General features: G+C 46.7%; 1 protein-coding gene across 1 annotated transcript in view; it reads right to left on the bottom strand.

Annotated features, from left to right (window-relative positions):
• Window positions 1-303: 303 nt before the first annotated feature.
• SYT6 (synaptotagmin 6) overlaps window positions 304-14854 on the bottom strand; it is a 29344-nt gene continuing 14793 nt past the window's right edge. The window contains exons 3-7 of the mRNA XM_031605965.2: window positions 13940-14498; window positions 8483-8603; window positions 7099-7270; window positions 6416-6566; window positions 304-1811 (exon numbers count right to left, since the gene is read on the bottom strand). Coding sequence (XP_031461825.1) covers window positions 1740-1811; window positions 6416-6566; window positions 7099-7270; window positions 8483-8603; window positions 13940-14498 — 1075 coding nt within the window. The 3' untranslated portion in view covers window positions 304-1739. The remainder of the gene's footprint in view (window positions 1812-6415; window positions 6567-7098; window positions 7271-8482; window positions 8604-13939; window positions 14499-14854) is intronic.

The following is a 14854-nucleotide window of genomic DNA, read 5'->3' as shown; positions in this document are numbered from 1 at the left end:
TCCCTTGGTAGAAGTCCTCAGTACTCAATGCTGGAAAACCACTTTTTGTTTTACCACTTTTTGCCTAAATGGGCTCAAAGCAGTTGAAATTGCGAGGGTTGGTTTTTTCTCCCGTTATTATTGCTCATCAAAGTGTGTGCACAGGTCATCTCAGTTCAATGGAGAACTGCAGCACTCAGAGAGGGACCAACCTGGGGCCTGTTATCACCCCTTCATTACCATCAGCTGCAATCACTGCAGCCAGATGAAACCTTTTTGCTGCCTTCATGAGACCAGTCAGGAGTTACAAATGCAACAATTTTATTGACTTTCGGCTTCTATAGCATGTCACAGATGAAGAAGAGAATTAAGACACGAGGTGTGATGAGAAAGTACACATTTGTCCATCACTTGAACAAAGGATTTGTGTTACCCAGAAAAACGGTGCAAACAAACGTCCTCTGTGCTCACAGCAGTGATGCTCAGCCAAGGCTGATGCTGTGACATTTAGGAAAATGCAAACTGAAGCTGACCTGATGGATGCAGCTATCGCTAACCTGGCATGAGGGGAAACGCTGCCTTTCTAGCAAATTTTGCTTCAACTCGAAAGCAAAATGTTTTAACTGACTTGATTTAATTACGGCGGAACAAACAGCACAAATGTATTTAGCAACTGAGAGAGAAATCCAAGGTGTGAGAGCGTCCAGCTGCAGCTGTCTGATAAAGATGAGCTCAACCAGCTGCTCCTGCAGAGCTGTACTTGCTGTGCTCACCGTTGGCCTCTCCAGCCCTGGGATCAGGAAAGTTTCATTTTTCAGAACCTGACCTTCCTCCAGGGTTTGGGCATCAGAACTTAATTCACTGGGGAAGTGCTGATTGTTCAGGAAAAGCATGTGGCAGTTTTTAGCAGCAGCTGTGTTTCTGTATTACCCTTTTGTTCAGCTCCTATTAGTAGGACGATGTAGGATGAAGTGTTCATGGGAGGATCTCACCTATTTTATATCTAACAGCAAAGCACTGTTTCCCCTTCACATCCGAGCTCTGCTCACAACAACACAGTTCTCTCCACTCCAGGTAACGTGGTGATGTTCAGAGCAATGAGCAGCAGCTACAAAGGGCATCTTAAGAAAGTGTTCATGCAAATAGCTCTGGGGAGGCTTCAGATACAGAAAAGCAGGTTTTCCCCCTGAGGAATCAACAGCTTTTTGTTTTGTTTGAATATATGACAAAAGGAATTGGTGATACACATTGCACACGCTTCTAACAGCTCATGAACACCTCTACACAAACAGGAGACCTGTACACACAGCGCTGAGCTCGGGCTGAGCCATCCCAGCACTGAGCTGCTCACAGACCAGGAGAAGCCTTCCCACGTCTCCCAGCTCTGTCCCAAGCAAACCCAGCCCGCAGCACAGCAGGGCCAGGCGGCTCCTTCCCGGCCACGTGTGCTGTCTGTAGGAACTCAAAACATCTTTGCACGTTTCCAGCCTTCACATAAATTACAAATTAAGAGACCGAACTTCCAGCTCACATCTCAACTTTCTTCCTCTTAATAAGGGTCCGGACGGTAAAGCCACAAAAGGAACACATCACTTTGGGAGACCTATTAGACAAAGACGTGTTGACTACAGAACGGGTTTCTGCCTTTACTTACACAGGAACAACGAGGCTGGGAAGTCCGGCTGCTGCCCCCACCACCCAGCAATGCAGGGCTGAGGCTGCAGGCGCACGGTGACATTGCGGGGTCCCATCTCTGCAGATCATGGTGTGGGTGGTGGTTTGGGAGAAGGACAGGAGCTCTGGCTGTCAAAGCTCGCTGCTCGGCCTTGCCACTGCGGGAGGAAAGAGAAGGGAAGCCTGAGCAGATGGGGGAACACTCCGCTTTGTTCCTTTCTAGATGAGCTCACACTTACGAGGACTGCTACCCACTCATCCAGAAGAAAAATAAATAGCATCTGCTCCATAGACAAAGTTTGTTCTCTGTTTATCTGGCGTCGTTTCCTGTTGTGGTGCTGTTGTTTTGGTGTTTTATTTTAAGAAATACCAAATAATCGCAAAAACCCTTCAATCTCTCTGGTCTGGCAGAAGCTGTGTTTGCTGTGCCAGAAATGTTTCTCGGAGTGAAAATCGGAGTGGATGCAGTAAACATTTTTCTGTTGTTGTTGCCATAATTATGGGATCATAAATTATTAGTCATCTGCCTTGGGGGCCATTATTATAATCCAAAGCCATTACTACTCAAGCTTTTGAGTACTCGCCCATCTCTCTATCTTGCTTTATTAAATTCAAATGACAAATGATAGACGTCTTCCAAAGACAACAGGAGGCGTAATAGTTCCACTGCTCCCTTCTCCCCCAGATCAATTCCCTCCTCTCCTACTTAAGCAAAAACTCTTTGCTAAACAATATTAATGTTCCAGCATGTATGAATTTCATTTCTGTGGGTGAAAGCTCATTAGGCAAATTGCAGCAAACCGGTTCAAGTGGAGCAAGTCACAGAGAAAAGAAACCACAGCAGTGCATCTTCTGCCAAGCCCTGAGCACGTGCATCACTGTGGAAAGAGCATCCACACTGCTCCAAGGAATACTGAGCCCTCCTCAGCAGCGTGCAAAGCAGAGGTTTTCACAATTATGATAAATCTGGGGAAGTTGCTCCTCTGGCGACGTGTGCTTTTTGTAAAGGGCAACATTTCAGGTTACAGACTGTAAGCATGGTTGCAGATGGGGCTCTGCTGCTCGTGGGGCACGGCTCTGCTTGGCCCCAACACCCAGGGGTTCACTGCCCCAAGGAGGGGACAATCAAAAGCAAGACTGCAGCCAGCACAGCTCAGGGAGCCCAACACACACAGGCAGATGCATTCCAGCCCAGCTGCAGAAATACAGGCACCCACCTCTGCCCAGGGAGGTTGTGGATGCCCCGTCCATCCCTGGAGGTGTTCAAAGCCAGATTGGATGGGGCCCTGGGCAGTCTGGTCTAGCATTAGGTGGGATGGTTGGTGGCCCTGCACGTGGCAGGGGGTTGGAGATTCATGATCCTTGAGGTCCCTTCCAACCCTGGCAATTCTGTGATTCTGTGATTCTGTGACCTCCCACCAGCACTTCTCAAGGGGAACCACACCGCCATCCCAGGCACATTTCTCACCGTGAGAACTGCCAGTAAAGCAGGGGAGAAGCAGAAATACAATAGCAGAAGGTTTCTAATAGAGCCCTCAGCATGCTGCTCACACTGCCTGCATTCACAGCGACAATGCTGCTCCAAAAAGGTGATGGAAGCATCAGAAAGCGAGCAGTGAGGAACCTGAAGACATTTTTCCCTCATTTAATTAGGAAAAGTGAACCATTCATTCTGTAATTATCAGTAAGAAGCTAGGAGCAGTACACTGAAAGTCAAACGTGCCCAGGAGCCCGGACAGGGCCAGTTTAGCATATCTTTAAAGATAAATGGTTGTTCTTCATTACGGGCAGGACTTGGCTCTCAGCACACTTGTCTGTTTTTTATCTGGAGAAGCACTTTAAACACATAAATGCTCCCATGCTGAATGTCAGAGGTGTTTGGCAACATCAAAGCCCTGCTCTGCACTGCCCTGGTGCTGCCGCTCTATGATATCAGGCTGCATTTGTCTTTCATAAACAACAAAGAGATCTGCAGTTTTCAGATGTCCCCCTTCAAAGACTGGAAAGATATACTGTAATTCTCTGTTCCTTTCTGTAAACACATCACTTAACCTGGGAGACTGATGTACTGTAAGGGGAGCAGTGCCCACTGATGATGGGTGCAGGTTTGTGTCCTCTGCTCCCAAATGGCCCCTAGGAGCTGTGTGAGGAGATACAATTTAGAAGCTGGTAATTAATGACTCGTTTGCTCATGTTCTCTTCTTAATGATGATGGCCATTAAAGAAGTGCAGTCGTTCAAGTTCGTTACTCAGTGTGGATAAATATGGAACTACCAAAGGCGTGAAATGCGACAACAGAAAGCTTCCCTAAAGACCTCAGCTATGGAGAAGCAGCAAAACTGCTCACACTGAAGATCCAGCTAAGGCCCAGAACAGGGGTTTGGGGATATGTTAGTACAGCTCAGAGGCCACGGGAAGAGGATGGAGCAAACAGAGCAGGCCATGAGGATCAACCAGAGAGCAGAGGCTGCATTTGCTGGATCCTGGCAGCAAACACTCAGAGATGAAGATGAGGATTCCAGCACAGCACAGACACCACAAAGGGATGAAGAATGGAACGAGAGGCAGCAGCTCCTCCACCAGCATCCGTGCTCCAGAGCAGACAGAGCCCTGGACCAGGCTTCAGTGTGCAGCCACCTGTGTGCCCACAGCACTGCTCCTACTTGGGGATGGGGAGCATCCTGGGAGCCCTGTTGTGCTGGGGAACCTGGAGGTGCCTGACACAGCATACAGCACTGAATGTACATCTCAGTGATGCACAGATAGGGAAAACGTGATTAATTGTAAGAAATGGTGTTTCACTAATAATTTCTGTCCAGGATCTTGTGTCTTTTTTTTTTTTTTTTTTTTAATTATTCTTTGTTTCTTGTTTATTTGCTTATTTATGTTTTGGTTGGTTTTTAGCTGCACAGAACTGCCAACAGCAGAACTAGAGCTGAAAAGGGCAAATAAATACCATTTGCTTGCTGGCTCTGTGCACTGGCTTGTGGCAGAAATACCAGAACAGATGATCAGAGTGGTTTTTTGTGATTTTTTTTAAATTATTTATTTTTTTTAGAGTGCTCCTGACCTGAGCGCTGAGGGGTGAAATGACTCACCTCTTTTTTTTTTTCTCTTTCTGAAATCTTGGGGCTCGGCAGTGACCTTCGAAGTATATTTTAAATGGTGAGTCACCCCATATGCCTTCCTCTGTTTCTTTAAATTTCGTCATAAAAATTACATCCTTTACTTCCCATTAATTCTCAAAAAATTCACAGGAGTCTTTCTTTCCTGCTCCAACTTGGAGCTGAAAAATAGCCTTGTGGAGACGCACAAATGACAAACTGCAGAAGGATCTCCTGCCCCTGGGTTGGACTTGGCAGCTGGTGTCACATCGAGGGGTACCACTGACAATATGCAGCTCACTGATCCAATGAGAGCTCACTAAGCACTTCTGCTAAAACACAGCGGTCGCTGATCCCCAGCAGTGTGAGATAGCATATGCTGCTGCCCAAACTGCTCTGACTCATGTGAACCATGCTTATGTTCAGCACGAAAAGCCTAATGAGAGCCTGGCACTGCTCGGCACCCAAAGGAAATGGAAATGCTACTGCTGCACATCAACTTCACATTGCTTCTATTCTGTTTTGATTTATACCACATCTCCACAAGTGACCCTTGGTCCTTATTTACTGTGGTGGGGTTACATAGGTACTGCCAGAGCTCTGTAACCTGACATCTCCAGCCTCACCATGCATGGACACCTCTCATGAGCACTTGGAGAGGGAAAGAAACCTGCAGGTGAAACAGAGCTGCCTATGGGATGGGCACAAACCAATGCCAGCAACCAGACTGGTGAGAATGAGCCCGAATGGAATGCACAGAGCACAGGCTGCATTCGTGTTAGGGAAAAGAGCAGCTTTCCAACAAAAACAGGGTTTGCTGGATCCTAACTGAGACAGTTAGGAGGACCACCAGGTCTCATATCTGACTTCCAGCAGAGCTCAGAATCTGAACTTCAAAGAGAAAATAAAGCACTCTTTGTTATGAGCAGTCTGTGGCCTTGAGGGGAAAAGACTCCTTAACCCCAGATACAGAATTAATTGCATTTATTTTACTTCTGCTGGCTACAAAAGCTGGCTTTATTTTCACAGAGTGCCATTCTCCAAATCTCTCTCCTCCAGAATTTATTACCTAAATCAGATAAAAAGCAAACAGTTCCATAGGAGTGTGACAAAATGGAGCTCAAGGAGGAAGAAAATGCCAGAGATGGTCAAAATGGCACTCAAGCATTTCAGCCCTATTTCACCATCTGGGTCTATATCCAGCGAATCTCTTTCTCTGCAGATGCTTGCAGCAATTACATTTGTTCTATTTATTCTCCCTCAAAGGCTTGGAGATGAGTCAACAGAAAAATCTTCTAGGATGAAAAAACTGAAACTTGAATTATGCGATATCCCTGGACAATTTGTTCTGCAATCAGAACGGCATTCTCTTTCCTTACTGCTCTGGCTTCAATTAAAAACAAAAAAAAACAACAAAAAAACAGTAATACAGTACCAGTCACATCTGTAAATACAGCCCCTATCCTTTCTGCTGGCAAGCTCAAGGAGTTACATCAAGACTACACCAAGATGTTCAGCTTCTAGAGTTCATTTCTGCTGAGAACATTCCCTCAGCTCCTGCCAGAAATCCCCAAGTGAGAGCTGCTCCCCTCTGAAAGCCCTGACCCGCTCAGTCATGCACATTACATGGATTCAAAGGAGAGAATAACTCCACACACCTCTTTGAAGGACTTCTTCACCTCCACTAATGGATGCCAGTGTGCAATGGGCTTGCGTGGGTACGCCAGCATCTCGTTCCAGTGGTCTCTCCCCAGTCCTTCTGCATTGACCCCCACACGGCAAACCCCAATTATCTCATTATGTCCCACTCTGAAGAACAATAGAGAAACAACACGGTTATTTCTTGCCCAAAATGCCTGCACACAGTCAAACTCAGTTTCACCATACTTAGCATACTAGCAGGTAATTATCCATAACTGTTATCCATAATGGCTTTAACTGAGACAGGGGAGTTTAGGTTAGATATTAGGAGGAAGTTTTTCACTCAGAGGGTGGTGAGGCACTGGAACAGGTTGCCCAAGGAGGTTGTGGATGCCCCATCCCTGCAGGCATTCAAGGCCAGGCTGGATGTGGCTCTGGGCAGCCTGGGCTGCTGGTTGGTGACCTGCACACAGCAGGGGGTTGGAACTGGATGATCACTGTGGTCCTTTGCAACCCAGGCCATTCTATATTCTGTGGCTCTATAACCATAAATATAAATGGCACTTTATAATACATCTCTAGAGACACATTGATGCCACACAGGGGGGGCAATCAAGGCTGTGATGGTAAGGGAACGACTGCTGAGCAGAACATCTGTGCCCAATGGGATTTTCTCCTCTTTCCAGAGCCCTCCGCCTACCGATCGTAATCCATGACAGAGATGAGCAGGCTGACTTGATCCATGTTCTCTGGGGGAATGTCGAAGATTATTGCTTCATTATAAGTAGGATTAAGTGTATTTTTCTTTATGGTGGTTTTCTTCTTTTTCAGTCTTCGACCATCACATAGCAAAGACACTTTGACATATGGATCTGAGAGGAGAAGAGAGGAAAAGGCCTTCAGGTGATGGAGGTTTATTTTCTTACCTTCACAACAGAGAAACAGCATTTCCAAAGCACGAATTTAAGTTACCATGAACTGAAGACACTTCTCAGATGTATTTTTAGTAAAAAAAAGATGTCTTTGTACCAGTAGGATCCACAATTCCTCATACTGCTGTGAATGCTGAACCCCCACACAGGGGTGCTGGACCAGGTGTTCTTTGAAAGCCCCATTCAACCCAAACCATTCTATGATTCTGTGAGGTTCAGGCACTGGAGGAGGAAAAAATCAGCTGTTTCCATCAGTGATAAGGGCCCACAAGGGTAGGAAGGCCCTCGCCTCAATCCCACAGCCAATATTCACCAGCTGATGATGCTGGGCACTGAGCACTAATTGCATGGCTATGGAGAATGAGTTCATTTTGCTTCCTCTGAAGCAAATCTGAAACTTGAAAAAAATTGCCTAAGAGCCAAAATGTGATGCAGAATTCTGAAGACCAAAACTAGCATGGGGGGTGATTTCTCAGGCACCTTTTCCTGCACTGCTGCCAAATCTATTCTACTGCTTCCATTAGGTTTCGCAGTTACAGTGAGCAGAGGAATGTGAAAGCCCATTTCTCCCAATACTGGAGAGCAGCAGAGGAAGAAAAGATTAGAACAGCTCTATCTCACTTGCTTTCTGTTGGCTGATTGTGGCAGAACGCACTTCAGTTACTAATGGCTCCTGTTTCTGATTTTGGCTGCTTGGACAGTTTCAATGCACTCTGAAGTCGCAGTAAACCTGCAGCATTTACAGAAACATTGAGCTGGCTTCTCAATTCTGAGACGTTTCCAATCATCCAAGCCCCAGCTAAGCAGAAATGTTTTCAGCAGAGATTTTTTCCTGTACTGCTCCTGTATTTTACACGAGTTGTTGATGAAATTCAAATGCTATGATATTGATCTTTGGAATAGAAACTGCTTTTTGTGTTGAACTCCAGTGCACAGGCAGTCTCCTTGAACGCTGCATTTGGGCATAGAATCATCTTCACTGGACCCACGTCCTTGGAAATGCATTTCATATAATTTGCACAGACTGAAAGCACATGGAAAGCTTTCCAATGATGACAGACAGCACCAGGAGACATATCCCCACTGAGATATCTCATGGGAGGAGGAGGAAGTGTGGCTCAGCACACGGTGCCCTCAGCCATCAGCACCCACCTGAGTAACCGGTGATGTCCATCGCTTTGAGATTCCTGCATTTAATGACTGTTAAGGTGAGGCGACCTGCAGTTGGCAAATAACAAAGGGAAAACATGATCTCTCCCAGGTCCACGCTTTCCTTCAATAAAACAGAGAACACACTGTATTGGAAATGTGCAAAATTCAGCCTGGCTGCCTCCACCCTCCAACGCAGTGCAGGATTCACGCAGCACTCACTCAGCTTTTCCCTGTGCTGTTATTTTGCAGTGAATGAGTTTTTACGACACGGTGGGGCCACAGAATTTAATTTTCAGTTCATTCCAATGCTGTTTGGCTAAAAACTGTTAGAGGAGTAGGAAAATACGTGTGTCCAAATGTTGCAGCTTCATATCACAGCTACGGATTACCATCCATGTCTCAGTGGAGCGGGTGCTTCCCATCACTACATTACAGTGAGTGCACTCTTTCTTCTCCACTGCTCACAAAAAAGTGAAGTGATATCCAGCACCAAATGAAAGCCATTAAGGAAATTACATCAGCACCAAGTTTGTCTTTTTTTTTTTTAAAGAATTTACAGAATATATCTTGTTGTGCCAAACATATGACACTAACACCTGCTTCCTTACACGGAGGCTGCAAAACAAAGAGGGACAAAACAGAGCAAGTGCATGGAAACCAGTGAGACCTGGCCATGCAGCAGTGCTGCATCATGCAGTGGTGTGCAGTGCTACAAATGCAGCAATGGACTTTGCCCAAGGAGGTTGTGGATGCCCCATCCCTGCAGGCATTCAAGGCCAGGCTGGATGTGGCTTTGGTGTGCTGGTTGGTGACCCTGCACATAGCAGGGGGTTGAAAATAGATGAGCATTGTGGTCCTTTTTCAACCCAGGCCATTCTGTGATTCTATGACTTCCTAGCAGCTTTCCTCTGAAGGGGAGCATGAATTTCTGGGTGGGTGCCTACGAGGGACACTGCTTCAGTGTGGAAGAGAATCACCAAAGATCTCATTCAGCTGCAACTTTTTGGGTGCTGACGTGCTTACTGCAGCTTGGACCATCACCCGTTCAGATGTGCCTTCCCAGAGCTAAGAAACAGCACCAGTGTGAGCATGTCAGTACATAAACAGTGCATTAACCAGCAGATGGCACTCAGAATCATTTAGCACTTCAGGATTACACAGATCAATACAATTTGCTGTTTCGGTGCTCTGTGAAGCAACTTTCACACACAGCTCCTCACACCTCCTGCACATGTAGCATTCTCTTTTACACCTCTCAAAGCCCAGTTCATTGCCTTGCTCGTGGGAATTCAGGAATAAGCACAAATAGACCAAAAATAAGATTATAAACAGCACTGGTATTATTTAAACAGCCAGAACTTCACCTGAAGTCAGCAGAAAGATTTGCAGATACCCTCTGGAAATGGATTTAAGAGAAAATCTTGCCTTTTACACAGTGGTCTCACATCTGCAGAGCAAACCACCTGTTTATTTTTGGAAACGGAGAATTTGATTCATTTCAATGTTATATAATGACCCACTGAAAAGGAATTGTAGCTGGCCATAGTAGGGAGATGGAACTGCAAGGACAATCAATGCATCAGGCACGAGCTTCACTGAGAGGTGGGAGCTCTTGTTGATGGTATATGATTTTTGCCAAATTATTTCCTTCTCACTCTCTGGCAAGGCAGAGATTAAACACTCACTGCCCTTACACATGCAGGAGAGCAGTGAGTGGTGCATACAAGTTCTGATTCTTGTCAGAGGCTTCACTTGGCTTTCGAGTCAACGGAATGCTTTCTCAAGTATAGAGTGTACAATCAGCCAGTGTACAGAGCAATGTATGTCCCTGTAAATAGCAGAACAGCAGTTGTCTGATGGTTACAGCTCACTGCTGAGTTAGTTTAATAGTTATGCACTCAGAGTTCCTGCTCTGATCCCTTGCTCACCTTAAAAAAAAAAAAAAATAGCATCTTAAGTAGCTTTCTTTTCCATGAGGCAAAACGATCTGAGTCACAGCCCTGTCGTCTGTGATCAGTATTGAAATATGAGAAAACAGTCACTGAGTTATGCTGCTTCTACCTTTAATACTTCTCGATGCGTCTACCGGGAACCGAATTTCTTGCTTCACAAAATATGAATAAAGGAACCTTATTAAGGTATCAGGATGATTTTCAGCTCACACTAAGGAGGTTCTCCTTGTCCACAGGCTGAGGCTGGCACTGGATGAGGCATAGAATAGAACCACGGAATCATTAAGGTTGGAAAAGACCTTCAAGGATCATCAAGTCCAACCACTGACCCAACACCACCACCATCACTAAAGCTTTTGGGGCCAGCCCAAGCCCAGGCAGGGGCGAGGTGATGCAATGCATCTATTCTTCTCTATGTTATTTGCTTTGCATCGGTTTGGCAGCAACTAAGGCATGACACGTGTGTCAGATGAGGTCCATATTATATTGTGAGAGCACCATTTGGGCATCATGTAACCTTCTTCTCCACTCCTGGTACTGAGAGGAATCTGTTCAGGGTATAGGACTAATACAAATTATTCTCTGACCTCATTATATTAAGTCAAAATATTTCTTTGCAGCCATAAATATGACAGAGTCAAGCTGATGTATCCACATCATTCTAGAAGATTATAGACATTGGAACATTTCCAAAACTGCTATCAACAGGTCCGAGGAAATAATGGAAGCTCTGAATCAATAACCTTTGCAGAATTGAAACAAAAACGTTTTACTGATTCACAAACTGCACAATCATTAATTAAATAGCTGAGTGCTAGCTATTTGAGTAGTTTATATCATTGCTTAAATGTGCTCCTATCTTCTTACCCACAAGATTGATCTAATATATTATTAGTCACCCAAAGCTTTCCTTGGGTATTATAAAAGCCTGTATTTACCTTTCTCATTTTTGATTAAACTGAAATGTCCTTGGGCGTGCTACAGCTGCCTGAGATGTACTGATGTTGGCACGTTCCCAAAGAGAGAACGTGGGGATGGAGCCAAAAACAGCACTCGACGTTTCCGTGGGAGCTCAGCAAGGCTGTACCACGCTTCGTGGGTGTGAGGTTGGCTCTGCTCCTCTCACACTCAGAGACTTTTCCCCCAGCAGCCCTCCTGCTGGTGTCTCTCCATTTGTTTTTGGTAGAGTTTTCCCCATGATATATGGGGATATATGATATATATGGGCCAAGACAATTCCTCTTCGCTCAGCATGTCTCAGTGTAGTGGAAATGCTGAGTCACGGCTTGAAGCAGTGACTGAGGAGCTGGTGGGAAGGCAGGGTGAACCCAGCAGAGCTCATGTGCAAGCAGTGCACCTGAATGACCGCAAGGGGCAGAGCCAGGATCCAGCCTTTCAAAACCCTCTTTGAAGGGTCAGCTTTGGAGGTGAGGCTTTCTCTCAGGAGATCCCTGCCTACCTGAGGCCTTCCAGAGCTCTGTTCCTTCATTTCTGTACCACCAGCCAAGCAGCTGCTTCCCCATGGGCAGTGTGACACGTGTCACAGTGAGCACAGCAACCCTGTGTTGTGGCACAACCACCCTGCAGAGTAGCAGAAGTGCTGCTCCCTGGGCAGAGAGAGCAGTTGGTGCTGAGCAACAGCACTGCGAAGAGGTGGGAGAGATTGGGAGAGCAGACCGAAGGCAGAGGTTGCCCCCGGCCCACAGCATGGTCGAGGACCGTTTGGAATCCGTCTGTGATGTCTGTGAATCAACTCTTTGGAAGGGTTGATAACTGCAGGACAAGGGGAAATGGTTTTAAATTAAGGGAGGGCAGATTTAGGTTGGATGTCAGGGGGAAAATCTTTACAGAGAGAGTGGTGAGATGCTGGAACAGCTGCCCAGAGAGGCTGTGGATGCCCCGTTCCTGGAGGTGTTCAAGGCCAGATTGGATGGGGCCCTGGGCAGCCTGGGCTGGTATGAAATGGGGAGGTTGGTGGCCCTGCGTGTGGCAGAGGGGTTGGAGATTCATGATCCTTGAGGTCCCTTCCAACCCTGGCCATTCTGTGATTCTGTGATTCTGTGATATTGATTCTCTTGGTCAGCTAGGAAAGCATCTGCTATTTCTTACAGAGCTAACCCAGCAAAACGCAGAACACACACAGGTCAACAATTCCATAACCTTCCATTGGAGCTGCTCATTCTATGGTTCACGTGCTTCTCCTCCACTGGAACCACGTGTTTCCCCTTCCCTGTCTCACCCCTGCCCATGGATCTCCTCCTTCAGCACCCTCCAGGCTTACTCCTTGCACAAGGATCAGACAACAAAGAAAGGGAAGCTCCCTGTCACTGCAGAGAAAGCATTTTCCCCCAGAATTCACACCAAACGTGACAGAGCTGATGGTGACCATCCCAGGAGGAGCAGATGCCTCCAAGTGCATCCACAGGTGCGATGCAGCTTACTCCTCTCCTCTTTGCAAAGAGAATGAATGTGCCTGGTGCCTGCTAACCTCTTAGCCAGCATTTCTACATTCATTACCATCTACTGATGGCTATTTGTGGACTGAAGGCGAGGAGGGCAAGCACTGTAGGCATGCAGGTGACTGATGCCCGTGCCTCCACCTCACTTGCTGGACAAAGCAAGATGCTCCAAAGGCAGCTTGCAGCACGGTTCCAGCAAGCCCTGCAGTGCATAGGAGATGGTGCACATACCTTGTGCTTGGGCAGACATGGCAACAAACCCATGATTTCAGACACAGGGCTGAGGACTTCCCATGTTCCGGTTTCAGAAATAACAACGTGGCAAAACTACTGATTTGGTGTCCGAATGCAAAGCAGAGCAATCATTTGTTCACCCTCAGGAAGAGCCACATCTTCCCAGGAGGACAGTGGACAAGCAGATAGCTACTGTGTAGAGGTTAATGTCTTTGCTTCTGCACTGAGATCAGTGTAAGAAGGAAGTTTCTTCTGCCAGCTTCAGCCAAAGCCTGCAGCACTGAAAGCGGCTGGAACATTTCCATCCCTGATATTTGGTTTCCCTTTCAGAGAGAATTCAACAGAACTGCTGAAAGACTCACAACAACCACAGAAATAGTTTCCAGTAACACACTGGAATAACGCTCTCTGTATAGTAAAGCCCAGCACAGCTCCTCCAAAGCTATTTCTGGCTGTTCATCACGTGCACGTGGCAGACATCCAGAACTCAAGACCTTCCCCTGATGAGCAGATGACAAACAGGGAATTTACCTAACTCCTCCATCTGGTTTTTAGCAAACCTGGTGTCAATGAGACTCACTGCAGGTGAGATAAGAGCAAGCCACTAACGAGAGGATGAAATCCCAGCAAACCAGGACTCAGGTACAGCTGTCAGGCTTCTGCATAGAGCAGCCTTTTCCATCCCTGTGCGTGACTGCTGTAGGCTCCCAGGGCTTATGGCACCATCAGCAATACACCCACCTGCTCCCAGCTGCACAGGTAAGCCAAAGAGGAAGGCCAACCCACCCCAGCATGGCTGGGCAGACACTCACCGTTGTCGCATACTGGATGTCCTTCCAGATGGAAGTCTCCCTGGAGAGATCTGAGTCCTCAAACAGGTTCTCCAAGATAACTTCTCCTATCATGTCGTGCCTGGAGAACCTGTCAAAGTCAAAGACGCTCAGGTGGAGCTTCCTGCTCACCAGCTCCTCGTGGGGCACAGGGAAATGGAAGGACTCGTCGAAGGTGGGGTTCAGGGTCTTCCTATGCACTCGTGTTTGGAACTTGCGTTTTCTGTCGGGCAGGAGGTAGATCTTCACATAGGGATCTGAGCTGCCACAGAAATCTTTGGCTGGCAAATCAAAAGCCCTGAGAATTCGGACAGTCAGCGTCTCGTTCTCATAGTCGTACTTGAGAGTGAAGTTTATTTTCCCACAGGTTTTTGCTGCTTCTTTTTTGGGGTCCTCGGAATCAACAGATTTTTGCTTGTAGAGCTCAGGCTTAATGCGGCCGATGCTGGTCGGCTGCTCGGCGACAGCAGGGGGGTCCATGCCATAATCCATGCTGGATACGTGCATTTGTCGAGGAAGGTGTCTTTTGAAGGAGATGTGCCTGCAAATGGAAGAGAGGAGAGCTGCATTCTTGTCCGAGAACGTTCCTCTCCTTTTTCTCCCCCCAGCCTACTGGAAGTAGGAAAGCAGGGAGAGCACAGCAATGAAGGCAATGTGTGCTTTCGACCCCTGCACAGAAACCACCTAACTACAAAGAAAGAAAGCTGAATAGCAACCTCAAAGGTCAAAGGAATCTATCTGGCAGAACACTAACTTTCATTACATCTGCAGCAAGCTACATTCTTTCCACCTATAACACAAGTGACAGCCCACAGTTAAATACATGAAACCCAACAACTCCTTAATCAGGACACACAAACCCAGTGTGGGAGCTCTTCTTCCTCATCCTCACCCTTG

This window comes from Phasianus colchicus, chromosome 25, assembly GCF_987193195.1.
Source record: "Phasianus colchicus chromosome 25, bPhaCol1.hap1.1, whole genome shotgun sequence".
Classification (NCBI taxonomy): domain Eukaryota; kingdom Metazoa; phylum Chordata; class Aves; order Galliformes; family Phasianidae; genus Phasianus; species Phasianus colchicus.
This window is presented reverse-complemented; position numbering and strand designations above follow the sequence as displayed.